General features: G+C 45.1%; 3 protein-coding genes across 7 annotated transcripts in view; 2 read left to right on the top strand and 1 right to left on the bottom strand.

Annotated features, from left to right (window-relative positions):
* Window positions 1-11,302, bottom strand: part of LOC118284660 (zinc finger containing ubiquitin peptidase 1) — an 11,790-nt gene extending 488 nt beyond the window's left edge. The window contains exons 1-10 of one of the 5 annotated variants that reach the window (XM_035607561.2): window positions 10,944-11,302; window positions 8,137-8,542; window positions 7,944-8,045; window positions 6,670-6,780; window positions 6,438-6,544; window positions 5,348-5,516; window positions 2,708-2,896; window positions 2,038-2,203; window positions 940-1,118; window positions 609-829 (exon numbers count right to left, since the gene is read on the bottom strand). In XM_035607561.2, the coding sequence (XP_035463454.2) occupies window positions 609-829; window positions 940-1,118; window positions 2,038-2,203; window positions 2,708-2,896; window positions 5,348-5,516; window positions 6,438-6,544; window positions 6,670-6,780; window positions 7,944-8,045; window positions 8,137-8,542; window positions 10,944-11,009 (1,716 nt within the window). In that variant the 5' untranslated portion in view covers window positions 11,010-11,302. Of the gene's footprint in view, window positions 1-608; window positions 830-939; window positions 1,119-2,037; window positions 2,204-2,707; window positions 2,897-5,347; window positions 5,517-6,437; window positions 6,548-6,669; window positions 6,781-7,943; window positions 8,046-8,136; window positions 8,543-10,041; window positions 10,190-10,943 lie in introns of those variants that run through there. The other 4 variants (XM_035607560.2, XM_035607563.2, XM_035607562.2 and 1 more) reach the window with 4 other exon arrangements.
* On the top strand, window positions 10,554-26,074 carry kpna5 (karyopherin alpha 5 (importin alpha 6)). Its single transcript, XM_035607577.2, has 16 exons — window positions 10,554-10,702; window positions 14,965-15,099; window positions 15,509-15,610; window positions 15,722-15,821; window positions 16,625-16,719; window positions 17,256-17,387; window positions 17,630-17,718; window positions 17,807-17,906; window positions 18,848-19,011; window positions 19,517-19,595; window positions 19,719-19,844; window positions 19,942-20,069; window positions 20,203-20,381; window positions 21,450-24,893; window positions 25,538-25,697; window positions 25,877-26,074. Exons 2-14 carry the CDS (start codon window positions 14,971-14,973, stop codon window positions 21,635-21,637), a joined length of 1,611 nt encoding a protein of 536 aa, XP_035463470.1. The 5' UTR covers window positions 10,554-10,702; window positions 14,965-14,970; the 3' UTR covers window positions 21,638-24,893; window positions 25,538-25,697; window positions 25,877-26,074.
* LOC118285468 (protein C19orf12 homolog) lies at window positions 25,538-26,022 on the top strand. Its single transcript, XM_035609141.2, has 2 exons — window positions 25,538-25,697; window positions 25,877-26,022. The coding sequence occupies exons 1-2, from the start codon at window positions 25,538-25,540 to the stop codon at window positions 26,020-26,022; spliced, it is 306 nt and encodes a 101-aa protein (XP_035465034.1).
* Window positions 26,075-27,667: the final 1,593 nt, after the last annotated feature.

Genomic DNA, 27,667 nt, shown 5'->3' with positions numbered 1-27,667 from the left:
ACGTATTTCATCACCAGCCATGATAAGATCTGCACCTTTCCTAAGATCTTAGGAAAGGTGCTTCAATGCTTCCTTTCCTATCTCCTTTAGCATAGGGTACACTGGAGCTTCCTATGGGAAAGGAAAGGAGAAACAGAGCCCCACAATTCATTGCAGCAGCTATATTTAACATGACGCGCCATGAACGGACGTAGACGATTCAATCCGAAGTTGAAGAAGAAGAAGAAGAAGAAGAAGAGTATGAATATGACCCAGAACAGACGTCATCATGTCAGTTACTGTTACATATTAATCAATTACATCTGATGTCACACGTGGTAAAACAATGAAACATGCTGATGGAGCCGCTGCGTTTTTTGTAGTTCATCTTGGGAAATGTGTATCACGTGTTTCACCACGACAGACGTATCAATAACATCCGCCGTCAGTTTAGTGAAAGTGGAGTCGGATTCTCTTTTCCAAAGTACTATGAATCATCCTTTACACTTTTCCTTGACCTCATGATGTTTTCCACTGAGGTCAAGGGACAGTAGATAGGAAAAGACGACAGGAAGGACGATCTGAATCCACCCTGTGACTAAGCAGACGAACACACGCACGCTGCTCACCTGTTTCTCCTCCGCAGACAACACGCCCCGCACCGCCACCACCTGGTACTGCTTGTGCTTGAGGCTGCTGGGGAACCTCCTGACGTGGCGGACGGCTGCGGACACCGTGTCCCTGCTCAGCAGCTTCCTGGCGTCGGAGGCCGAGGAGCCCGGATCCAGAACCAGGAGGCAGTGGCTGCCGTTCTTCTTCTGCTCCAGGCCCACGATCGAGCGGCTGTGGCCTGCAAGGGGGGAACACGAGGCTGAATTCAATTCAATTTTTGATTTTTGTATAGTGTAAAATCACAACATTATCTGAAGGAACTTGTGGGTGGGGGCTGTTGCTGTGTACCTTGGTGCTGCAGATAGAGCGGGGGCAGCCGGGTCTGGATGAGTCGGGGGGGCAGTCGTCTGCTGATACTGCTGCTGCTGCTGCTGCTGGACTGACAGAAGTACTGCTTCACCCAGTCGAACAGCTGGGGGTGGGTGTCGCCCGGGCCCGTGGGCTGGTGGAAGTCGATGATGCTCGCACTGGAAAACACGGCGCAGGTTTTTACTGAGGCGTCACTCAGTCCAGCTTCACCTGGATGAGACTCTGAAAGGGGTCTCAAGGTTGGCAAGTATGGATCCGGATGAATTCTGGGAGCTCATTTCATTTTAACCAATTATCTGTCTGATAGTGGGCTTTCGTAAACAACCAAAGATGGCTGCCGCTGACGAACGAGTGTTTGACTGAAAGTACTTCTTTCACATTTCTCCCACAAAAACAACAAGACTGGTTCACAGACGTTGTGGAATCATCATCACATCATCTCCTCTCCGCTCTGGTCTGTCGCTCAACAGACCATCACGTGATCCGTTGCTCTCACTGGTTGCAGGTCTGTCCAATGGCGACGGAGGCATCTTGCTCTGCGTCCGCTGGTCACGCCTCTTGGCAATCGAAAATTGAACCGAGGGGGCCCAGACTAATACGCACTAGAGTATTCGTCTGCTTACACCAGGCTCAACTGTTTCATGATGTACAGAAACCTTTTATGCCCTCATCAAACTTATCGTCTTTCTACGGAAGAGTATTAGGGCCAAGCATAAGAAAACAAAAATGAGGGGGAAGATTTTTGCTTCCACTTTTTTACAAAAAAAGAACTTGTCTCAAGTTTGGTGTTCATGTTTTTTTTCTCCATTTCTCAGGTGAACCTGGCAAATATTTAGTACTGGATATAGTTATCCAACAATATGCTGCAATCTTGTGCTTCAATTCAAATGCAGCTTTAGTTTTACTGAGGGTGCACACACCACATTCAGCTTTATATATTCATCAGTAATTGGTACGCTCTGCTTTGCTCTGACAAATAGATGAATACGAAACAAATACAGAAGATGGGAACTCTTCACGTGCTCCTCGTGTCGGTCGCCCTTTGTGCCGAAGTTCACACGGCGTCGTGCTGCTCACCTGATTCTCAGCGAGGTGAGGAGGCTGTAGATCTCCGTGGCACCGATCCAGGCTCGGGTTCCCAGCAGCCGCTGGTTGAAGTGGGACGCGCCCTGTGGATCCAGTCCTTCCTCCCAAGCCGCCTCCGTCATGCTCTGCAGCCGCGGGAGACTCGGGACAGCTTTATCTTTAGGAGGAGAAGTGAAGAGCTGAAATGTGCGCAGTGGTGCGGAGGCGACAAAGAGAGATGCTGCTGCTGTCCTTTTGAAAGGTTCGTCATCTTCCTCTCGGTGTGTCCGAGGGAAAATATCTTCCCCTGAAATATATTTGGATATTGCTGCTCTGTGCTTTTCTTGTGGTGAAATGTTACCACTGGCTAACTGGTCAACTGTGGGTGAGTCCTGCCTGTTTCCTGCACGTTTACCACTTCCTCCATGTTTCTAAAGGTGACATATTATGCTCATATCCAGGTTTATACTTTTAGTGTGGGTTACCACATATTTAGTTCAGTGCGTTTAATTTAGTAGTCGATAACTGATCGATTAACTGTCGCAGGTCTCGTCTTTGTCAGGTTTCCACGAGCAACGCCGACGTGGTCGGTTACTTGTTCAGACCCGTGTGTCGGTTGAGAGCGAGCAGGATGGAACGTGCTGACCTCAGGTCAGATGTGACGCGAGGCGGTCCTGTGCACCTGTCAGGACAGGAGAGTAGGCGTCGATGCCGTGCAGAGAGGAGAGGAGCATCTGGAGGTTTCTGTATCCGCAGCCCCAGCCCTTATCCCCCGCCGAGGAGCAGAAGTGGTCGGTGTCGGCGCTGAGCCACACGTGATCACGGTCTCTGCTGTCGGTCTGGTAGTATTCGTACAGCGCTCGGACCACACCTGCACACAGAGGGAGGGGGAGGGAACGGAAATTAAACAACTCAAGTCCAATATTGTAATGTAATTACACAAAATATCTATATAGTCATTGCCTGACATGGTTAAGCCTCCCTAAAGTCAGTATATGGTAGCTTTTTGGGGACTCCGCCCATAAAAGGGTGTTTCCCGCTTCCCTCTTCTGCACTCCACGGGAGAGGTACGTGACATTGTGTTCCGCGATTTAGCATTTCTGCTGTTACGTTGTAAAGTTTATCTGTCACCTTAAATTTCAGTGTAATGTGCTGACATGTTTTTTTATGACGGGGGTTTTATGTAGGGGTTTTATGGTGAATATTGACTGGAGGATGTTTCATTTTTTTCTGTCCATTGTCAGAATAAACAGAGATGGCCTCCAAAGATTCCCGCGGTCTGGGTCTCTTAAGTGCAGCAATCTTGTGCCTCTATCTTGTGCTTCAATTCCAATGCAGCTTTAGTTTGACTGAGGGTGCACACAACACATTCAGCTTCATATATTCCAGCCGGTTACACACACACACACACATATTTGTATTTTTGAAATACTTAGTTCGGTCTCTCAACCATTGTATTCAGACAATTTTTAATTTGTGTTTTGACACACTAATTTCAAACGAAAAAAACCTTTTAATTCCTGGCTTTCCAGGGACATCCCCCCCCCAGTGCTACGCCCATGGGTGTAATCCACTAGGGTTACCAACTTCTCTATTATGCTTGCCTTCAGCATGCGGACTGGAAGAGCCCAGGATCCTTCAACCGCACCCTCTTATTAGTGGACGACCCTCTCTACCTCCTGGGCCACAGCGAGATACTATTCTCTCTCCAAATATTAAATAAGAAATGCCTTAACACAACTTTCACCGTAACAGAATGACACTGATCCACACTGTGCCCACATTGACTTGTGCTCTCTCTCTGTGTGCGTGACTTTGTTTGACATGTTACATAATTAAAATTTGAAGAACAGCGAGTTGATTGTATAAGCGGCTGAATAATAGCATCAGGTGAATACACACACACACACACACACACACACACACACACACACACACACACACACACACACACACACACACACACACACACACACACACACACACACACACACACACACACACACACACACACACACACACACACACACACACACACACAATGTATTGTGATGACAGAGATCAGCTAAAAGAACATTTTGTGAAAGGCGAGGGAATGCAGAAAAACTGGTTCAGGATAAAAGACTGAAACAGGAAGTTGACAAATTCTGGGAATCTAAAAGATGGGCAGGAACATAAACCCAACAGTCCTGATATATTTTTGTTGTTTTTTACCGAGGCATGACTGTTCCCCTATTTCATTAGGGTATGAATACATCAGTATCACACTGGAAGGCATTAACTCAGCAACCACAGCTTAGAGCAACACAGCTGAGAGTTGCAGTCTTGTGCATTAGCTTCCAAGATTATCCAGATTGGCCACATGGTGGCGGCGTAATTTAGGATCCAAAAATTTAATTTTGGAAAGGCCACGCTCCCTCCCACACGTCAAGTTCAACGTGCTCTACAAAAATCCTCTCGAATCACTAACCTGCCAGGCGCCAAAATTTTGCACTACTTAGCAAAAAACTGTAAAACAGTGATATGAATAGAACTTTTTAAATTTTGACTTTATCAACTCCAAATTTGGAATGCAGCCTTAAAGTATCAAAATATACATTTCTTACGTAAATGAGCGAGATTGGTTGTAAACATGGCCGCTACTAGCCAAAATGTCTTCACAAAGGGGGCGGGGCTTAGGGGCATACTGGCTATAAGTCATAACCATTTGTCCTATCATCACATCATGGTACATAACATACAGCTGTGATTAGCTACAGTTCCACTTAAAGCTTGTTACCAACCTAGAGGCGGTGCCACAAATTTGTTTCTCAGTGACCACTGAAATTGGTGTGCATGCTCTGGGGGCAAGTATTGTTCAAAATTTGAGGTGCCTTCTTGTTTTTGTTTAAGTGGGCGTCGTCTATAACATATATGCTAATAACTCAAGCTGCCTGTTACCTATCATGACCAAACTCACCGGGGACCACTTATGCCATCTGTTGAATAAACACACAGACTTTGGTTTACATCCCACGAAGGGGGGGGCGGGGGGACGGGGGGACGAATGGCGGAGTGTTAGAACCCTCCAATCGCCGCTTGCGGCTATATTTATTATTATCCTTATCACTAGATACAAAACTAAAAAGAGCATTTCACAACTACTAGTTGTGTTATTATTATAAATAAATTGTCTTCTTTCTTTCAACAGTGTTGAATGACGCTGACGTCATGAGCTGTTAGCATGACATGTCAGTGACAGGAACACAGGTATATAATGACTAATAAGTGAAGCCTGCAGAAACTTCTGTATCTGTCTGTGTGGATTATGCACAAAACGTACCACGAGTTCTGGTTCTGCCATCGTCGACCCCGGAGGCCAGAGACTCCATCATCTCAGCCCGCTTGCAGTGAAAGTCTGCGGGGGCCATGAGGCCCCTGGCCACTGCTCTCTCCATGGTCCTCTCCATCTGTCGGCGGTAGCCCCCCGTGCCATCCAGACCAAACTGCCTCTGCATAGCCGACAGACCGCACAGGTCAGGTTGACGGACCGCGGCGGTCTCGTGAAAGCACAAGGCTGAAAGTCTGCATGTACATACATGCACAGAGTGGAACCACAGGCTACAGACAGTACACACTTGACAGTGGAACAATCAGGAGAAAGTACAGTGAGGCCTGCAAAACTGGGTCAGGAAACAAGGATATCTAATCTATGTACTGTATGCCTCAGCATCCTGTGGTGTATATGGGCTGAATAGGGTTCAAGCCCCTAGTCAAGTATAGCATGCGAGTACTTTATACACCGCTGCACGTCATCAAGCTCTTTACGGCGATTTGCTGCTCTGCTTGTTTGTCTCGTGTCATGTTTTACCTTCTTATGCCAGTAGGTGGAGGTAATTACTTCCAACAAGGAGTTAAGAGTTAGTTCGCAGGATCACGCAAAAACTAGTGAACCGATTTCCATGAAATGTTGTGGAGGAGTGGGGCATGATCGTACGGAAAACCCCTTTCTTATTTTTTATTTCCTTTAAAATGGTAAGAAATGGTATAAGCTGTCTGAGAGCCCTTCAAGTCTGTTTTACACTTTTTCTTTTACAAATGCAAGCATTTTTGATGCTTCTTGTTCTCAGGACGTTCATTCAGAGAACTCGAGCAGAGGGAGGTTTGTCGTTACAGAGAAATTAAATTCAATATTTTCAAATCTCTCCCATAAAAACGGCAACACTGGTTCACAGTCACAGAAAATGGACCGAGACGTCCCAGAGTGACATGCATTTGAGTAATAGTGTGGCTAAGTATGAATATAAACCCTCACATGAACGCTGGAAGTTGGCACTTTACCCCTGTAACCTCACTGTTTCATTTGAACTCCACCAAAATACATTACTGTGTAAACAGAGTCGGTGCTCGTCAGTGTAGTGTAGAATTGAGACCTGCAGCTTCTTGAACTCCCGCTCCTCCTGCTCCTCCCCCGGACGCTGCTCCTCCTCCTGCTGCTGCAGCTGTCTGGCCAGCTCCAGGTCAGAGCTGCACACCCCGGCTGCTGCAACACAGGTCGACCAGATGTCAGGAAGGTACAAGACACATGAGACTCCAGAGAAGATTTCAAAATACAATAAAGGGAGCCACTGGGTGATTGGTGTGTGTGTGGGGGGGGGTATTCACCTGAATAGTTCCCAGCTGTTCCATGGTCTAAGTGCAGTTCCACGTGTTCTTGCAGAGAGACACTGTCGCTGCAGACGACAGAGCACACGGGGCACCGAAGTCTCGTCTCCTCTGCAGAGCAGATGGAAACTTCATGTCAGTTTCACTTGGTTCATTTTCGTGTGTGTGTGTGTGTGTGTGTGTGTGTGTGTGTGTCAGTTATGGTGAATTGTAGATGATACGTAACATGAAGACACTGCTGAGAACACTGCTCAGTTGTGACTAATCCCCTCATCATGTGTCGCAGAGATCATTGTGAACAATGTGGTTGGAGTTTGCTCTGCCAGACAAAGTACATTAAACATCAGAACCAACAGCCAGTGCGTTTTCCTGCATGGCTTATTATGTCAAATAAAATCCATGTCGGCGCATATCTGCAAACATTAAGATCGAGGGCGATATTTCAGTGAAAAGCTCATATGGCCAATTTGTTCAGTTAAAAAACGATAAATCGATCGGACTCTAGTTAGGATACTTCACACTGGATCAAAGTGGAGGGAGGACAGGCAGACAGACAGACGCACAGACAGAAAGGCAGGTAGGCAGACAGACAGACAGACAGACAGTCAGTCAGTCAGACAGTCAGGCAGGCAGGCAGATAGACAGACAGACAGACAGACAGACAGTCAGTCAGTCAGACAGTCAGGCAGATAGACGGACAGACGGGCAGATAGACGGACGGACGGACAGACATACAGGCAGACACAAGGACGGACAGACAGACAGGTTAGCAGACAGACAGACAGGCAGGCAGGGCAGGCAGACAGGCATGCAGACAGACAGACAGTGAGTCAGTCAGTCAAACAGACACAGACAGGCGGACGGACAGGCAGATAGTCAGACAGGAAGACAGACAGACAGACTAACAGGCAAACAGGAAGATAGACAGACAGACAGACAGACAGACAGATATAGTTTGTGTCACGGGTACAGAAAGCCGATGTGCAGTCACGGTGTGTCTTCTTACACAAACTGAGGAAACAACATGACATAATTTTGTTGCGGATGGGACATAATGAAAATACAGTCACCCAACTGGTGACCGGGCCTCCAGCGATGACCCTCGCCAAACAGCAGCCAGCATACAAGACGTCTCCTCTGACCCCATCGAACAGGGTTGCTATTTGTGGAACGTGTTTGTGTCGCCAAAGAGTTTTGAAGAGATTCAATAGATTGGCTGTGAGCTGATTAGGACAGGTGACAGGGATATGGAACAGATCTCAGAGGCAGTTTACCTTCGGGCAAGCACTGCTCCTGCAGATGCAGCTCGACATGCTCCTGCAGGACGTCGCAGCTGCTGCACACGAGCGCACACATGGGGCAGGAGAACTGCTCCTCTGGAACAAAACAGGACGAGTCAAGTCAAGAGCTGACTTGGTACATTTATAATAAGTCTTTATAATAAGAGTTTGGAAAAAAATCAATTACCTTCGCTTGTTAGAGACAGCCGCTTCTGTTTGGCCTTTATGTGCTGTCCGTCACCTCCGTCTCCTTTACTGCGCCTGACGGACGAACAGCCCCGTTCAGGTGCAGCGCTCTGTTTGGGTCGGACCAGTGCGGTGACAGCAGAGTGACCGGTTGGTGTCGAGTAGGACGGTGAGGCGAATCGAGGCTCGCTGCTCTCGGCCGGACCGGCAGCCGGTGCCGGCGACCACTGCCCCTCTGGATGTGCAGAGCTGATGTGGAAACGGAGCTCGTCGTGCGACACACCTGACAGGGAGCAGAGCGGGCAGCGCACCTCGCTCTCCGCGTGGCTGAGGAGGAGGTGCGTCTTCATGTCCTCCGCCAGCAACGTCTCCTCGCCACAGATGTCACAGGTCAGCATGGCTGCAGCCTACGGACACAAACAAAAGGTTCTCTTTTCTACAAAATGGCTTTTTGTCACACGTCACAGTATCAAAAGTGTGGAAAGGTGAACTTTTGTTCAGGAACAGTTAGTGTATTGTGGTTTACTTTAGGGAAACGAGAATCACTGGTGGATGTGTGCTTCAGGAGCAGTAACTCCTTCACAGGTAGGACTAGAGCTGCAACAGTTAATTGATTAAATCGATTAGTAATCGTTAGGCCTGTCACGATAACTACATAATCGACTTATTGTACGATACCTGAATATGAAATCAGTATTTTTTTATTGACCTCAATAATAGCCATTGTGTCTAAATGTGTGTTTGTTGTCATAAGAATGAACGCCAACAACAGTCCAGCAAAGTATCGCTGCTTCTGTCCTCTCATCTGTTCTCGTCCCATGACTAATAAGTCACTGATGATTCAGTATCAAAAAAATGCTCTTAAAAGGACGATAATTTCGTTTATCGCACTAATTTAGGGGACAATATATGGTCCAAGTAGTTTTTATGAAAACAAAAGTCAAAATTCTCTAATTTCAGCTTCTTAAATGTGAATATGTTCTGGTTTCTTTGCTCCACTATATCTGAATATCTTTTAAACGAAACGTCATCTTGGAGTTTTGGAAAAAACGATCGGCATTTTTCACCATTTAATGCGCCAAACAACTAATCGATTAATCCAGAAAAAAAGACTCGACAGGTTAATCGATAATGAAAATAAGAGTGGGTGATGATCAGGTCCTGGTCAGGAGTGACTCCTGCTGGCTGTTCTGAAGAAGCTGAGGCCTCCATGGAGGTGACATCATAATAATAACAATAATAATAATAATAATGATGCTAACAATAATAATGCTAACAATAATAATAATATATTGGATTTACAAAGCACTTTTCAAGGACCCCTAAGTTAACTTATTTCTTTAAATGATAAAAAATAAAGGGTTTTTTGTACATCAGTTTACAGTTTTCTACTCTTGTTGAAACAGATTTGTTTATGTAATGTCGATACCTCGTATTGTGCAGTGCTGAGGAGACGACCTCTCACTTCTATTCACATCTTTCTAAGAACGTTAACTTTCCATTTGTAAAATAATGATAAATAAGCCGATTTTCGAATGGACCCTGGCGCGTGGGGCGCTACCAAAATGTTTCGGGATCTGTGATAATACGACGTTCAAGTCCCTTGTATCGCTCACTCTCAGGTCGCCGTGAATGGAAATACATAATTAACGCGTGCAGTCTGTTGCTCGGTATACATGCCGAAGTAACCACGGCTCTTTTCACACGCAGCTCAGTAGATGTTGCAAGGTGTGCAACGATGCCATTTGTAAAATTATGACAAATAAGCAGATTTTTGAACAGACCCCGGCGCGTGAGGAAGACGGGTCAGTGCTACCGTACAGTCACGTTCATTGAGACCCGCGTTTCTCACACTCTCAGCTCAGTCTGCTTATCTTTGTCACAACGTGATAAAGAATCGACTCACTCACTGTCACCGCAGCGGACTCCCGGTGTGTTTCTTTTTACCTCAAACACACACACACGTCGGCGCGCTCTGTTAATTCACCGTCATGGCCCAATGCCACATATCTGGTCATGTGACCCGGTAACAGTTCTTTCAAAATAAAATCCCCACAAAGCGCACAGGAAATTGCCAAACACCACTTTAAGGCCATATACATTGAACTCATTTATTTAAATACCCGTTTTTTTTTTTACAATACGTTAAAACACGTTTCGATTGCTTTTAACGGTGTATGAACTAAAATGTGAATTAACAATACGTTCCCATGAACCTTGTCACAGACAATTACATAATATTTTTTTCGTTACCCCCCAACTCGTAATTACGACTCGAGGGGGGGTTCGTGTGCAATGTCCAAGTCGGCAACTCGTATTCGCCATAATTACGATAGCACCTGAAGGCGGTGTCACACACACACACACACACACACACACACACACACACACACACACACACACACAGCTGACGGAAGTGACGCAGGCTGTTGTTGACGCGAGGGGTTTTCTGGGAAAAACTTTAGCCGGACGCCATTTTGCCCCCGGAGAACGGAGGCAGTGCAGCAGCGGCGGTGTTCGCGGCGAAGCACTCGCACCTTCCCCCCGGTACATCGCATCTCCGGCGGGTAAGACTCGTCGTCGCGGTGACGTGCGGCGGCTGCTGCAGCTGTCGTCGTTCAACTTAACCGGTGCGAGATATCGACGCGGCGCACGGTTAGCTGAGATGCTACTTCAGTAACTGTCGGGGGGGGGGAGTCCAAACCAAACCCCGTGTCGGTTGTGTTTCCTCTCCCACAGACATGTGTGGTAAAGTCGTCGTCGCCCCCCCCCCCCCCCCCCCCCCCCCGACGTGCTCGGGAGTCTTACTGCATGGTTAGCATCAGTCTTGAAGCCGAGCAGGGTGGCACCAGGTCGGCGTCGACCTGTTAGCATGTACCGCTAGTGTTTTTAGACATGACCTCCTCTCCTGCGTAGGGAGACGACGGCGGCTGCCCGTGGTCAACGCTGCCGAGCACGTCCTCCACAGCGGACAAGTGTCCGACACTGCCTCTTGTTGCACGATCGTTATTGCGATCAACAATATCATCGTCCCTTCAAGTCCATTTTTATTCGATACCGAATGTGCGTCAGCTTGGTCGTTGCGCGTGTGCAAGTCCTCCACGAGTTGTGTCGCTGCTGAGAGAAATGTTATCCAACGTTTTGGAAAAATGCAAAGACATCCGTGTTTTCTGACATTTTATCAACCAGACCAGTGGTTGATTAATCACACGAAGAAGAACAGATGAGACTTTGACCGGACTGTTGTTGACATTCATTCTTATGTCAACAAACACACAGAGCCCGACCGGTTGGCCGGCAGATCGGCCGATATTAGCCTTTCCCAGACATACTGGCATCGGCCGATATGTTTAGGGCCCGACCGAAATAATCGGCCTAAATAAATGTTTATTTTCTTAATTCAAGTTCAATTGATTTGGTTGTATTTGTAATTTTTTTTCAATTTATAGTTATTAATTGTAAACTAAAATATCACGCCCCAATTACATTTCTTTGTCTGAAAGGCATGATAACCACATTTAAAGGAATCGTTGAGAGATTGAAATATATATACACATGCATATATTCATATATATATATGTGTGTGTAGGCCGATGTATCAGTATCTGGAATCTTGTTCTCACTAATATTGCCATCGGACCCCAAAAGTCCATATTGGTCGGGCTCCAGACACAATGGAGGTAAATAAAAATAATGAATTTCATATTTCATGTATCGTACGATAAGTCGATAACGTGATTATCCTGACAGGCCTATTATCGACTTATCATTTTACACATGAAATAAGGGGTGAAACGATTCCTCGAGTAATTCGAATACCTCGATTACAAAAAATGATCGAGGAATTTTCTCTGCCTCGAGGAATCGTTTATTTAATTGTAAAGCTCAAAGCATGGTATTACGCACAGACTACTTTTAATGTGGCACAACGCGCTTACGTCATCCACGCAAAGGAAGAAGGAGGAGGAGGAAGCGGACAATGTTTGGTTGAAGGAGCGGGAAGATGGAAGAGGCGAGGGAAAACAATAATGATGACGAAAGCGAAGAATAGAAAAAGACAGAAAATGTCGAAAGTGTGGGAGCATTTCAGACTGAACACGAACAGAAAGGAGAACAAGGTGACATGTATTCGTTGCAACACGGCCCTTGCGTACCACAACAGTACAACTTCGATGTTGCAGCATCTCCACAGAAGACACCCAGAATTGAGCGGAGGACACGACACAAGGTAAAATTAAAGTAGCGCAAATCAATGAGATTAAGGTTAATGTGTTATGTTAGTAAGGTACATTAACGTAATGTGGGGCTAACGGAGGGCTAACGTTAATGTACCTTACTAACACAACGTTAGCCCTGTGGAGGGCTAGGTTTCTGTTAATTAGGACTACTGTCGAATGTGTGGTTAGTTTATTACGATGGTGACCAGTAGGCCCTTAAGGTTAACGTGACTTAATACAGGGTTTATTTAATCTGTAAAAAGACAGCACTGTGGAGTTAAAATGAAAAATAAAAGCATGATAGTTAGCTGAGCAGTTGTCAAATTTAGCTCACTAATAAGTAGCTGGTCACTTCAAGCAGACAATACTGTGTTTATGTTTGTCAGCTGGTGTAAGTTTAGGGTTCATAAAGGCACAACCATGAACCTACTGTATTATGTAATTTAGTCTCAGAAATGTTAATTAACTAATCATTATATCTCTTCTTTTTCAGTAAATCATCACCGTCTCTGATGGACAAATTTATCTACACAGCGCCATTATGTAGACCCGAGCAAGAAGCTGAGCCAACAAATAGCATTTTAAACGTGATAGTCACAGACATGCACCCACTGAGCATCAAGAACTTTCTTAACAAAACAGATAGAAAAAAGTATGAAGGCGTCAAAGCCAAGATGAAGCAGGCCCTGCAAGAGACTGCGAGCGTTACACTCACAACTGATATTTGGACGAGCATCGCAACAGAGGCTTATATGGGGGTGACATGCCACTATCTTGGGAAGAAGATGGGCATCAGTGTGTTGTGAAGGGTGCACCCTCAACTTGGTTGTGCAAAGCTCTCTGAAGAGCCACCAGGCTATCTCCAAGTGTGTCGCGGCTGCAAGATGCCTTGTTGAACACTTATGAATATGAAGGATTCACAATAAGGCATTACACTGGATAGGAAAATTGTACTGCAGATACAGATAATGACAGTAATACAACTGTAGTGCAACATATTAATAAACAAAAACAAAACATTTAGAATACTTTCGTTGTCACAATTATTCCACAGGTCTTGATGTATTTTGGAGAAAATTCCCTGTCCAAGAAGGAGAATCCACTGATTTGGTGGGAAAAGAATGCAGCCAACACTGGCAAAACAGGCAAGGTCTCTGCTGTGTATTCCAGCCACATCCACGCCATCAGAGCGTCTGTTTTCAGCTGCAGGTAACATTGTTTCAAAGAAGAGGGCAAGCCTCAGCCCTGAGCACGTTGACATGCTCACCTTCCTTCATTGCAATCAAGTGCGCCTTTAAAGATTTGTGCGTGCACACACACACACACACACACACACACACACGGTTCCAAGTTCCTGTTCAAATGTTCTTGCCTGTTGTTGCAAGTTAAGTTGTTAAAGGCAATGTTTATGCCTTTTTATTTATTTATTAATGCCTTATATTTTTGATACTTAGGAGAAATAGTTAAAGAAATAGTATTTTTATTTTTATTTGTGGTTTATATATTTCTGCAAAATACAGTTTGTTGTGAATTTAAGAAATAAAGCTGTTTATCTAAAACTGTGAAATGTCTTATTTTCTCTTGTGTATTTATAATTGCTCTTTAACAAATCAAAAACATGTTTTATCCGATTACTCGATTAATCAAAGGATTTTTTAAGTAGAATACTCGATTACTAAAATATTCGATAGCTGCAGTCCTACATGAAATATGCAATCAATAATTTTTAATTGACCTCAATAACATGCGTGTGTCTTCCAGTCCAGCAAAGTCTTGCTGCTTCTGTCCTCTCAACTGTTTTTGCCATATGATTAATAAATCACTGGTTTGGTTTATAAAATGTCCAAAAATATGGATTTCTTAGTATTTTTCTAAAAGGCGACATGTCTTCAAATTGCTTTCTTTTGTCTGAGGCTGAAACTCAAGTGTAAACTCTGGATAACATCCATGTAGGACATGCTCCAATGACCAAGCTCAAACGATTCAGTAGCACAAAAATGGGGTCGTGACAGGTCTGTCAATGAGCTATGACAGGTCTGTTTGCGACTGCGTCTCATATAAGATCTATCGATGTCCCCTACACATTGCAATTGTGTGTGTGTGTGTGTGTGTGTGTGTGTGTGTGTGTGTGTGTGTGTGTGTGTGTGTGTGTGTGTGTGTGTGTGTGTGTGTGTGTGTGTGTGTGTGTGTGTGTGTGTGTGTGTGTGTGTGTGTGTGTGTGTGTGAGATAAATATGACAGTGGGACTTGTATATTGTATACAATCCATTGTACATCATTTTATATTGCAACCCACAAAACAAAACGGCAGATGGAAAATATCCAGTATCTGAATCAATTTTGGTGTGAGATTGAATATTTTTTTTGTCTCTACGCAAAAAACTTTGATATAACTTATGTCATAAGAAAGGAGCCAAATTCCCCAACTAGACCATTTTCATTTAGTCCCCTATCTCTTCAATCAGATTTCGTTTTCCGTCTATTTGTTTCCTTTTAAAAGCCAACTTGCCCTGCTTTTAAATACAAGTTCAAATGATTTAAAATGATAATTAATAGTGTAGTTTGAGTCATTGATCCTAAGATGATTACTGCCTGTCTACCCTGACTCTGCAGACCACGATGGCGAGTCCAGGAAAAGATGGCTACCGGATGAAGAGCTACAAGAACAAAGCGCTGAATCCTCAGGAGATGCGTCGAAGGAGAGAGGAGGAGGGAATCCAGCTGCGCAAACAGAAACGAGAGGAGCAGGTAAACACTAATTCACCGTGAACCTTGAACACATGCAAAAGTTGTCCGTCCTACTGTACGTGCGCCATCTATGTTGGCGTCTCCAAGTGCACCTGCTGGCTCAGGAGGTAGATTCGGTCGTCCACTAACCTGAAAAAATGTTGCGTTTCCCGAAACCCCCAGGATAATTTTTTTCTTTTGTCCACACACCAAAGATATTCACTTTACTGTCACAGAGGAGCAACGAAACCATAAAATAATCACATTGAAGAAGCTATGTTTAGAAATAAAAACTCAAACAGTTTAAGCGATTATCAAAATAGTTGGCGATTTATTTAGTGGTCGATTACTAATCGATTAGCTGCTGCGGCTCTAGTGATGGTGGTGAAAGTGTATCAGCAGGTTAATCATGTGACGCTTGTGTCCTCAGCTGTTCAAGAGGAGAAACGTCTCTGTGCCTTCAAACGATGAATCGATGCTGGAAAGTCCGATCCAGGACCCGGACATCAGCTCCACGGTACCTGTCGCAGGTGTAAGTGATGGTTCTGGTTCTGGTCCTTGCTGAATATCATCCAAAGCTGTTGGTTTCTATACCTGTTCTTGGCTAAGAACTGATTTTTTTAAAATGTAAATTTTTGTGCAGGACGGGGTCATAACTCCGGATATGATTCAGATGATTCTCTCTGAAGACCCAGACCAGCAGCTTGTTGCCACACAGAAATTCAGGAAGTTACTGTCCAAAGGTTTGTGTTGTTGCATCCTGGGAAAAATTTGTTAGGTTGACTGGTGGAAGAATGTGGGCAAACAAGATGGCTATCGGCAACATCGGCGAGATTCATCCATAAAACGTTCACAAACTGCTACTGCTAACACTAACTGTCTGCTGACACACCTGTCGTCCTCTCGTGGATTTGCTGCCTCTGCTGCACTGGAAGTTTCCGGTTTCTTTGCCTCACATTTGCATATTTGACAGCGATTGGTTTTCGGTATTACTGACGTACCAAATCTAGCTTAAACAGGATTCGTTTGAATTTCAAATTGCAGAGAAGTGCAATACAGAAATCTCCTCCTCCAGGAGAGGAATGTGAAAACACCAGATACAAGTCCCTGTAGTCAATGTCAGACATGTTAGAGGACAGGAACAGAAGGAAAACACTTTTTTGAGTGAAGTGGGACTTTTAGTTACAGAGGGTGTCCGCTCAAACTCCTGTTTCTGACCGTTCAACACAAGAGTATCCTGCAATAGATTTGAACACAACCACAGTTTCTTTCTGACGTCCGTGGTGAAAGTGACAAACAATTCCTGTTTCCCGGGTTGTATCGTGTATTTTACCGTGTCACTTTCTTCTTGAGTGTTTTTTTGTGACAAACGTATGTTGGAGACATGTGTAGTGTGTGAACCCCCCGTTGCAGATGAGTCATGTAGTATGAACAGCACAAGAACTGAAACCCTCGCGATTACATGACAGCAGGTTGTGTGGTATGAAGTGTCTGAATCCAGTTACATCTCCACAGACGTGAGTTCTGATCTTTTCTGTCTGTTCAGAGCCGAACCCGCCAATAGACGAAGTAATTTCCACTCCTGGTGTTGTGAATCGTTTTGTGGAATTCCTGAAGAGGAGTGAAAACTGCACACTACAGGTGAGAGCGCACCACACCGGACAGGGTTTTGGAATAGATGTTTTCCGAACACATAGTCTGTGCTCTACCAATAAAACCAGTGTGTAATTTTTGTAATTTCCTGGCGGAATCTAGTAGTAAAGTTGCGAAAGCGCAACCACCTGTGTGACCGACAGGGGACACTCTATTATGGCACACCGCTGATTCCATTCCGGTTTCCGGCACCGCTAAATATTCAATGCAATGTGTTCTGGCCCATTGTGTGCAACAACCGTATTCAACACGATGTAGAAACATGGAGACTCACACAGAGGTCGGGTCCACCACAAAACTGTCCAGAATATGTCGCAGTCACGTTGAATTTTCAGACGCTGCCGGAAATGGAATCAGCGGTGCTCCACCATAAAGTGCTCGGTTGGATGCAACTTTACCACCAGATGCCGCCAGAAAATTACACACTGGCGCTTAAAGATTCGTTGAATAGTTGTGTTTTAAATTGTTTGCATATTCTGACCTTTGGACTGAGGCTTGACTTGTGTGTTGTGTGTTTGTCACAGTTCGAGGCGGCCTGGGCTCTGACCAACATCGCCTCCGGCACCTTCCTTCACACCAAGGTGGTGATTGAAACAGGAGCCGTTCCCATTTTCATCGAGCTTCTCAACTCTGAGTACGAGGACGTCCAGGAACAGGTGAGCAGGCGCATGATTACGTGTTATTCATTACTGCTCCAACAGTTGTTTCAAATCAACATTGGACTTTTATCAGATTTTCCTTTTTTTTTGTGTGTGTGTGTGTGTGTGTGTGCCATGTTCGGTCGAATAATTTCGCTCGCCAAACATTCAGTGCGTCTGTTTTTCCCATGAACAGATCAGACTGTTAACTGGTGACATGCGCTTTGGTGTTGTGAGTCTGACTGTGTGTTGTGTTTCAGGCTGTGTGGGCTCTGGGGAACATCGCAGGAGACAACGCCGAATGCAGAGACTATGTGCTCGACTGTGGCATCCTGCCATCTCTGCAGCAGTGAGTTGTCCTTCCTCCGTCTCTCTGAACGTGTCAGAAGTTACATTTCATACTTCAACAACCGGAACCTGTGTTGTCGTTTTTACAGGCTACTCGCTAAATCCAACCGTCTCACAACGACCCGCAACGCAGTGTGGGCTCTGTCCAACCTGTGCCGAGGGAAGAACCCGCCGCCGGACTTTGCCAAGGTGACTGAAATTGACAGTAGAGCGCAACAGTGAGGTTACGGAAGTGAAAATCCCCTTCATTCATATTCTCCATTGACATTTTGACTATTAGCCATAATGTCGTAACCATCCAATGTCAACTCACCACTGGATCTGAGTTTGTGAAATGACGGAACATGGACCAGTTGAAGCCACAAGTCTGTATGAAATTAACATTGTTTTAAAAAAAAAACATGTATTATTCGCAATGTCATTGGAAAATACTAAACTACCCACAATCCTACAGTGTAACATTGATGTCGCCAATTGGTGGAAACATTAACTACACCCGCGAATTAATGTTGGCTAGTGATGCTGCGTTTCATTACACCTCGGAGCTCAAAATTACAGACCTCTGAGTCGGAGGTTGCAACTGGAAAGCCCTCCCCAGTCAGAGGAACCCCACCAATCCCGACTTCAGAGCTCCGAGTACCGAGATGTAACTGAACGCAGCACGAGTTACTGCTGCCACGAACTCTACGATCGTTCTACACTTTATACGCTCACGAAACACAAGCTGCAATACATCACAAGACTCTGATCAACTATATTAACACTACAGTGATGATGATGATGATGATGAAGGTTAAATTCAAGAAGAAGCTAAAACACGTTGGAGAGGCATTCGCAATGGATTATGGGATGAGTAGGTCCTTCGCTCTTAAAATAATTACCTACACAGTCTTGTATCTTTGCCAATTACAATTTGCTTGTAATAAAACGTTTTATGGTAAGGATTCATCTCGTAGCTCATTTGCTTGGTTCCAGGCTCAAAATTCTTTATAGAAGTGGTTTTATGAAATGTCAATGGAGCAGATGAATCAAAGGGCGCATACTGCTGCGCTCTGTACTGTAGTTCTGCTTTCAGCGTTGCTCGTCCAGGCGCGGTACTGACCTGACCCTGTGTCCGTGTCGTGTGTCAGGTGTCTCCCTGTCTCAGTGTCCTCTCCAGGCTCCTGTTCAGCAGCGATCCAGACGTGCTGGCCGACGCCTGCTGGGCTCTGTCCTACCTGTCCGACGGGCCCAACGAGAAGATCCAGACGGTCATTGACTCGGGGGTTTGCCGCAGACTGGTGGAGCTGCTCATGTAAGGAACCGACGTCCCCTCATTTACACAGTCGGACAGCAGTTATTTGAATCGACCTGAATCATGAAGAGTCTCTAGCTGATGATATGTCGCCAGGTGTCCAGTTACAATCGCAACATACATTATCTCAGGGACTGACAAAGAAAACCTCAGGGTGCAAAACGTTTCAGGAAATCAATTCAGACTCAAAGTAGAAACGATTGACGGCACGCGGATCTGCATTCGCCTCGGCCACGTTCATGGTCGGATCGTTGTTTACCTCTGAATATAATGTTCTTGTGCAGTCGGCCCCGATGGCTGTTCACGCGACTCTTTTTTCTGTCATTACCTCGGATCGGGCTCAAGAGACAAATGTCTTTACAGATGTATTCATCTGTAAAAGTCTGAGCCTGAAACAAGTTCTTAATTCTCTACAACAGGCCGTGAGAACAAAGTAGCATCACCCACAGAGCCACCGCAGCCACCGCAGGAAAAAGTGAAAGTGTTTGTGTGTGTGTGTCTATAGGCACAGTGACTATAAGGTGGTGTCTCCTGCTCTACGTGCGGTCGGCAACATCGTGACGGGAGATGACATCCAGACTCAGGTTAGAGGCTCAGCTCCTCACAAGTCGACTGATTTCATCTCTCTGATTGGTTGTCCAGGGATTTGACGTGAAGTTGTGTCCCCCCCCCCCCGGTGTCTTTTGTCTGCACGTTTGTCACCTCAGGTAATCTTGAACTGTTCGGCACTGCCCTGTTTACTCCACCTCCTCAGCAGCCCCAAGGAGTCCATCAAGAAGGAGGCGTGCTGGACCGTGTCCAACATCACGGCGGGAAACCGAGCTCAGATTCAGGTGAACGCCCGCTTTTTCCACGTCGGGAGAAGGATGACCGTCACCGTCGTCTGCCGCTGACAAACATTTCTTCTTCTTATTCGTCTTCTTCTACCAGAATGTCATTGATGCCAACATCTTCCCCGTGCTGATCGAGATCCTGCAGAAGGCGGAGTTCCGCACGAGGAAGGAGGCGGCGTGGGCCATTACCAACGCCACGTCTGGTGGCACCCCGGCACAGATACGGTGCGTTAAAAAAGATTACCTGGATGCGCCCATTTATCCGAAATCATTTCACTCGACGATATATTTAATAACCTCTTTTTTTTTCTTTTGAAAGCAAATAAAAAATGTAACCGGTGTGTGTCCGTGTGAGCAGGTACCTGGTGTCTCTGAACGCCATCAAACCCATGTGTGACCTGCTGACGGTGATGGACTCGAAGATCGTGCAGGTTTCTCTGAACGGCCTGGAGAACATCCTGCGGCTGGGAGAGCAGGAGGCCAAGCAGAACGGCTCTGGCATCAACCCGTACTGCGCTCTCATCGAGGAAGCCTACGGTACAAAAATACATCACACTTTGATAAATGTGGAATTCAATTGTTTTCTTATTACTATTTATTCGTATATTTTTCCAGTTCCACCCGCCTAGCATGTCTCTTAAAGGGATATTTTGGTGATTTTGAAGTGGGGGTTGTATGAGGTTCTTATGCATAGTTAATATGTTACCTTATGGAGATGGTGATCAGCGATGTCATTTCACGGAGTTTGGAGGAGAAGTGGAAGTAGCGAGTCCTGCTGTTGCAGAGGGGGCCACCGGAAAACTTATTTTTAGCCACATTTTTAAATACTTACCTTAAAAAGAAATATCCGTTCAATTGGACGCTATATAAAGTATTTTTTTCACTGCTTTAGTTTGCCGCGAGACTTTCCTTTTTGTTTCTTCCGAGGGAGCGAGTCCGCTAGTGTACGGCGATGTGTGTGAGAGGGGCAAGAGTCCGGTAGTGATTAGTCGAGTGCGGGTGTCACGTCAGAGTTCTCAGTCGTCACAATATTCGGTCTCCACCACCTCCTCTGCCGCGCGTGCGGGTCTCGCCTCCCCAGTTCTCTTGCACCCGTGGTCGTCCCCCCTCCCCGCTGACGCTGGTGCGGTTTAACTGGAATGGGGCGCTTTTTTAACCCTTTCACCGGGGCTCTGGCCAGACCAGACGTGCCAGTGTCGCCCCTCTCCCTCTCCTCCAGTCCAAGCGTCGCACGTCATCAGGTCTGTCAAGCCGCGACGCGTAGGCATTACGGCACAGCACAGCAGCAGCTGTGGTGGGCGGGGCGTGCAGCCTGTGTTCTCATGAATATTGATAGTCTCAGAATTCCTCAATGAGGGAGAGAGAGTGGATGGTTTCCAACCCCGTTTCAGAGGGTATTTAAAAACTTTTGGGGGGGTAAACAAAATGTTCAACAAAATATTAGGCTTAGCAGATTATTTTTGTATACTTTAACGTGCCTGGAGGGGTTCTTTAATACTGAGCTAAGAACGATTCACCAGCTGTGCGTGTTGTGCTTAATGAACCATTTTAAAGTTGCCTGTTGTAAAACTCGGGACAGATGAAGAGTGTCGTGCATCTCCGCAGGCCTGGACAAGATCGAGTTCCTTCAGAGTCACGAGAACCAGGAGATCTACCAGAAGGCCTTCGACCTGATCGAACACTACTTCGGCGTGGAGGAGGAGGATGCCAGCCTGGCACCACAGGTGGACCCGAGTCAGGGCCAGTTCGTCTTCCAGCAGCAGGACGGGCCCATGGAAGGTTTTCAGCTTTAACGCCGCTTCGCCCCACTGGACAGACGGAGAGCCCCCCCTTCCTTCGTCGTCGTGGCCCCTGCTGGCCTTAGCGAAACCCCTCCCGAGACCTCGGCTCGGCTGCTGGTTCTGCTCCACCAGCTCCTCCTCCTCCTCACACCGACGCAGACTCTGGATCTGTGGACGGAGAGACTGAAACTGTCGGTTCAAAGACGATTCACTTTCAAGATGAATTCTCTCTTCTACTGTTTTTTCTTTTCTTCTAGTGCTACAGAATTGTGTTCCTTTTGACTTCCTGTGATATATATATATTTTTTTCCCATATAATTTTAAATGAAATTAATATTTATGTTACAAATTAGAATCTGTTGTCTCCAAATCAGCATCCGTGTCCCTTGTTGAATGTGAAACTACCTCTTCAGAAAGAACGAAAGCATAAAAGAGAGGAACAGATGAATGATTCGATAACAAGCATCAGATACATTTTTCTTTTATTGTTTCATTGAATAAACCCCGGGGGGGAGGTGGGGGTGTGTAGTGGCCAATGTGTCAGCCAGTAACTGTACAGTATATACAGTACTGCTGTGTCACGGTGTTTCCATAGCGACTCATAGCGCCCATAGCGTCCTCTCCCAGACCCGGCGAGAAACCCGGAGACTCTGGGCATTTTTTATTTATTTGTCGTCTTGAGAGCTGAGGAGGAGGAGAAGAAAAGGACGAGGAGGAGGGGGAGGAGGAGGAGGAGGAGGAGGAGGGGAACAGCTTCCTGGATGACGTCGACGCCCCCTACTGGCTCGAGTGAGTCTGGAATTCTGGGACAGTGTGTGTGTTCCTTTCGCTGCTTAATTGAAGTGGTGTGTATTTCAGATTGATGGGTGCTGACGACGTGACGTGACAGCGTGTGAAATGAGATTGTGGTTCATCTGAAATTATTCTTTCCGCCTGCAGTCGATGACTTCATGTGACGCGGACGGTCGACGGACTTGGACAGTTTTTGTATGTTATATATACAAATGTGAGAGAGTGCTTGATATGCAATTGTATTTTCTGTGTCTTGATGCAGTCGTTGTATTTCTGGTCCATTACTTTGGCCTGTCGCGATAATTACATTATCGACCAATCGCAATATGAAATCAATCATTTGTATTTACCTCTTTAACAGCCATTGTGTCTACATGCATGCGTGTTGACATTAGAGTGAATGTCAGCAACACACACGCTGCTTCTGTTCCATCGTCTGTTCTCGTCGTATGATTTATAAATCACTGGTTTTGCTCTATAAAATGTCCGAAAATATAGATTTCTTAGTATTTTTCTAAAACGTTGGATAACATTTCCCTCAGCAGCGACAAAAATTTACTTAGGACTTGCACGTGCAACGACCAAGCTCGCATGAATTCAGAATCAACAGAGTTGTCTTAATATCGTTTATCGCGATCATTTCGGGGACAACATATTGTGCAAAGAACAGTAGTTATCGTGACAGGCCTGCCATTACTCACCCGTGACAGTTAGTTACGCTTTGATTTTTGTTTTATCATTTTGTGGCTATGTTTTTTAAGATGAAAAGTTTAGCGCTCTTGTTTTTTTTTCCATTCCTACTTAAAACCCCATTAACCATGAGTTGACAGTTTTTCTACATATGCACGTTTGAGTACAGCAAACATTCATCGGTGGAAAAAAACATGAAATCAATTTATATTTATGTGAAATGAAAAAGAATATTTGTAATGAAGATATGACCTCATGCCACATTGACTTGTGTAGAGTTTTCTAATGTTTCTAGTTTGTATGATTGCGTTTCATTTTATTATTTTTTTTTTAAGGTTTTGGTCCTATCTTTGTTTTCTCCTGTTGTGAGAAGGGTGGTTGCTGTGTCGTCGTCGTGGCTCTGCAGAACTGTCTGTGTACAGTACAGGAGCGTGTTGTTCACAGTACGATATGATGCAGCCACACTGGACCACAGACGTGTGCCGGCGAAGCTGACTCGTGAATAAATAAACCGATCTGTAGGCTACAAACCATAAGCACCCGCTACTTCATCACCCGTCACAGGGAAATACTGTACTTATAGCCACTTACACGGGCATAGCACTAGGGGGGAGAAGGGCACAGACTACCCAATGGTGGGGGAGGCGCTTGTGTACGGGCCCCATAATCTGGTGCTACACCCCTGGCTACTTAGAAGTTACTTTTGCCTTTGTTCTTGTGTTTCAATCAAAAACGTGTGCACAAGCAGGCTCTAAGATTGTTGAACATTTTGACTGTTCTAAAATGTCATACAAATTAGATAAAATTGTGTTTTTTCCAAGTGAACACCAGGAGTCGAGTTGCAATGAATGAAAGTAAAACAAATGTATGTTTTGAACAATTTGTCTGTCAATGGAAGAACCGGCGACGAGTCGTTTTTGCATCGCACATTGGGCATTGAACTGTATTCATTCATAAGCAGAAATTGTATTAATATATCATTGCCAGTGAACGATGCGTTCAGTCACACAGTCGCCACCTGTAAACCTGTGAGCTGGTCAAACGCTGCAGGTGGAAAAAAGGTGTTTCACCCTGTGTTCATTCGCATGTACAATCTATATTTTTTGTGTAAAATGTTGTCCTGTGTGTGTGCTGTATCTTTAAAGAACTGACAGCGGCCCATTGGTCATTTTTCTTTATTGGCACTGGCCTGACCCAATCAAATCCAGGAACCCCCTTCCCCACTCCCGCCGCAAATTAAGGAAGCCGATTGGTCAGGCGACAGGACCTGTACAAGTGAGGTTACGTTACCTTGCGTAATCATGGACGCCTGGCCAATGAATGCTATTGAAGTCTGACCAATCACGGTGGGTGTGGGCCGCCTGGGCCAGTTTCTTTGTCCCAGTCCAGTCCCGGACCTTATATAGTTATAGTCTGAACCAGCCTTCCGTTCCGCCCTTCACAATAAAAGCCCAACTTAAAAAATCACTCGGCATTTCGCAACTCAATGACAGACTCCAAATTAAATGTAACGCAACTCAAACAACACAGCTCACACCAGTTTCACTCACCAGCATTGACACGGCCACGGTCCAAACCCACGATCATCATGTGGTACATATAAATAAAATAAAATAAATAATAATAAATAAAAGTCCCTTTCACTTTCCTTTTCGCAATCGACTGGACCACTCCGCCCTCCATCTTCTTCTTCTTCTTCTCCCCTCTGCCACATCAACAGTGTCTCTGCTTGTTGGACACTCGACTCATCGACGTCATTCAGACCCTGCACACTTCTACACTAAAGGTAACATCTACACTTCTGCATTTTCAGACATGTATATATATATAAACAACATTATGTCGCAGTATGATTCAGAAGGGAAAGTCAACGCTGAACGTTTCCTGCTCCTCTTACTGCTCTGACAGTTTGTTAGATATTATAGTTAAAAAGAACAACTTTATATTGTTTGAAACTTTGGAAAAAGTTCACTCCAAAAGCAAGAAAGGGAGATTACACCGTTTTTTTTGTATTTGTTCCTATCAACAGCACATTGGCCCTGGTCCAGATTAAAAACCACTGTACAGTGTAGATTATGTGAATGTGGTTTCAGTGGACTTTCCAACAGTGTCTTTGGGTTTTTTCATCATTTGTTGTTTTTTTTCAAAACACAAAATCAATTCAAGTCAAATGAATGTGAGAGACATAGTTCTCTGAGTGGCTCAACTTCAGATGAAACTCTGTGGAACATCAGTACGTCAGAGTCTGATTGTGTATTTGGATCGTTACAAATGTCCACTGTCTGTTTTTCGGTCTCCTCAACAAACTCAATGCTGATATTACACCGCCGTCTTTGGGTGGAGACGGTCGGGGTCGGCCTCTGTGATTGCGAGTCGCTTTGGACAACAGGCGTCAGCGAGGTGACGATGTGATGTAAATCTGCTTCACAGATGTCCTCTTGGATCGACGGGCTGCTGAAGCTGTGCGGCGACTTATTCGAGAATGAGGAAATAAGGAACACTCTGCGATACACAAGGCATGGAGTAACATTAATCGGAGGACTGGCCACTGTTGGAGGGTTACTCCTGGGTCCTGTCGGTCTCTTTGTGGGTACGTGAGGGTGAAGACAACAACAGACCGGCTCGTCTAACTTGTCTGACTCATTCAGGACCATAGATAACCTGAAGTAAAAGCTTTATTCCTACGGGATGTTATGGGACCGTAGGACAGATCAGTACTGTTTTCTTATTTCTAAAGCTTGACACACCGTCTTCCCCTCCTCCCTGTAGGTGGTGGCGTCGGAAGCGTGTCCGCCTACTTGTGGACCAGGGGACTATTCCAATCCCTGCTGGAGCTCTTTGACGATCTGGTGGTCTGCATCGAAAAACTTCGACTGACCGATTATGCCAAGCTGCTGACGGCCATAATGATGTGATCTGTTTCTAGTGAAGCTGGACAGACCTCATTAAATGTAAAGTCACGATCAAGGATGTGTGGTGTCTGATTATTTTCACAAGTGTATAATGGAGTATGAAGCGTATTTAAAGAGGCATTGAGCGATTCTGGAGAAAGCTTGTTTTCGGACCGCGAACCTGCTCTGAAGGTGTCCTTGTCTCCCCGGGTGCTACTGCCGCTTCATTTTTTCGGCTTCTTTTCCTTCTTCTAGCTTCCTCGACTTCCTGTCATCGGTCCGAGAGTCGGAACAAATCGTTTTTTAACACTGCTAACGAACCGAAACACGGTCCAGTTTGATCCGGACCCAGACCACCTGGGTCCATCGGTCCGGACCGTGGACCGAGGAAACAAGTCCTCACAATAAAGATATGGAAAAAAAGAAGTAGCTGGCCGGACCTTTTTTGAATTGGTGGTTATTTTAAATATATATAATTTAAAAGATGTAGATGTTAGCCACTATCGCAGATTTCAGTCTCAAAACATATGATTTCTTCTTCGTGTTCCTGAAGTCAAGTTTTTTTTTCCGCCTGTCGTCATGAATGTTGCTCTGCATCTGCAAGTAAAAATATAACGTATAGCATAAGAAATACTTCAAGGGGAAATAACACTGTATCGTCTGACTTACATTCTGGTCCAGTTGCATTAATGTGTTCTGTACATATTTTATATTTTTTATATTTTCAGTTATTAGTATATAGCGTTTTCTTACATAATTCTATTTGTGTGAAGGGAAACGTGCAGAATAAGAATGTCATTGCCCAGTGCCAACCTATGTTTCACTGTGTACATGACAGCAAACTTTTTGAATCTTGAATGCAACAATAAAGAAAAAACCCTGTGATTTAATACATGGAAAAATAAAATAAAAAAAACTATCAGAAAAAAATTCAATTCACAACCAAGCTCACAAAACTGGGTTATTAATGTCACAGAAGATTCATCAGACAATTTGATGACACTTGATCCACTCACCTCGACGAAGCTGCTGAGGAAGATCCGGAGGAAGATGAGGAGAAGCAGATACAACCGTCGCTGTCTTCTCGCCTCATTTATTGTTCTGCCTCTCGAGATAAAATCAGGCCATGGGTGTTGCCGTAGCTGCAAACTGAAAGATCTCATCAGATTGAAAATCACGGACATGATCCTGGGTGTGATCCCTGCACTTTGTACGGGCACCATCAAGCCCTCGTGTCGTTGACAAATGTTGCAGTGATCACACATGAAAACACAGTGAAGACACAGTGAAGTGACAGTGAAGTGACAGTGACGACACACAAAGACGCAGTGAAGATGCAGTGAGGACACATGAAGACCGAGAGATGACACATGAAGTCGCATTGAAGGCAGACGTCAGGCCACTTTAGCTTCAGTATTTATTATGCATGTACAGCAGATAAGGATTTTACACCAGGGTTCAAACCTGCACCAAACCAGTTGAAACCATTTACACACAGTAACTGTAACATGGAACGAACAAACTAATCTTTGGTTGACTTTGGAAAATTATTGACTTTCTGATTTGACAGCGACGTCATGAGAGAGTGAGGGGTCGCTGTTGTTCAACCAAAGTTTCATAGTTTTTCTTTTTTAACCGCGCAATGTCCCTCTACTCTTGGGGGTCGAAC

Source organism: Scophthalmus maximus, chromosome 10 (genome assembly GCF_022379125.1).
Source record: "Scophthalmus maximus strain ysfricsl-2021 chromosome 10, ASM2237912v1, whole genome shotgun sequence".
NCBI lineage: Eukaryota > Metazoa > Chordata > Actinopteri > Pleuronectiformes > Scophthalmidae > Scophthalmus > Scophthalmus maximus.
The sequence above is the reverse complement of the archived record's forward strand: the minus strand, read 5'-3'. Positions and strand labels throughout refer to the sequence as shown.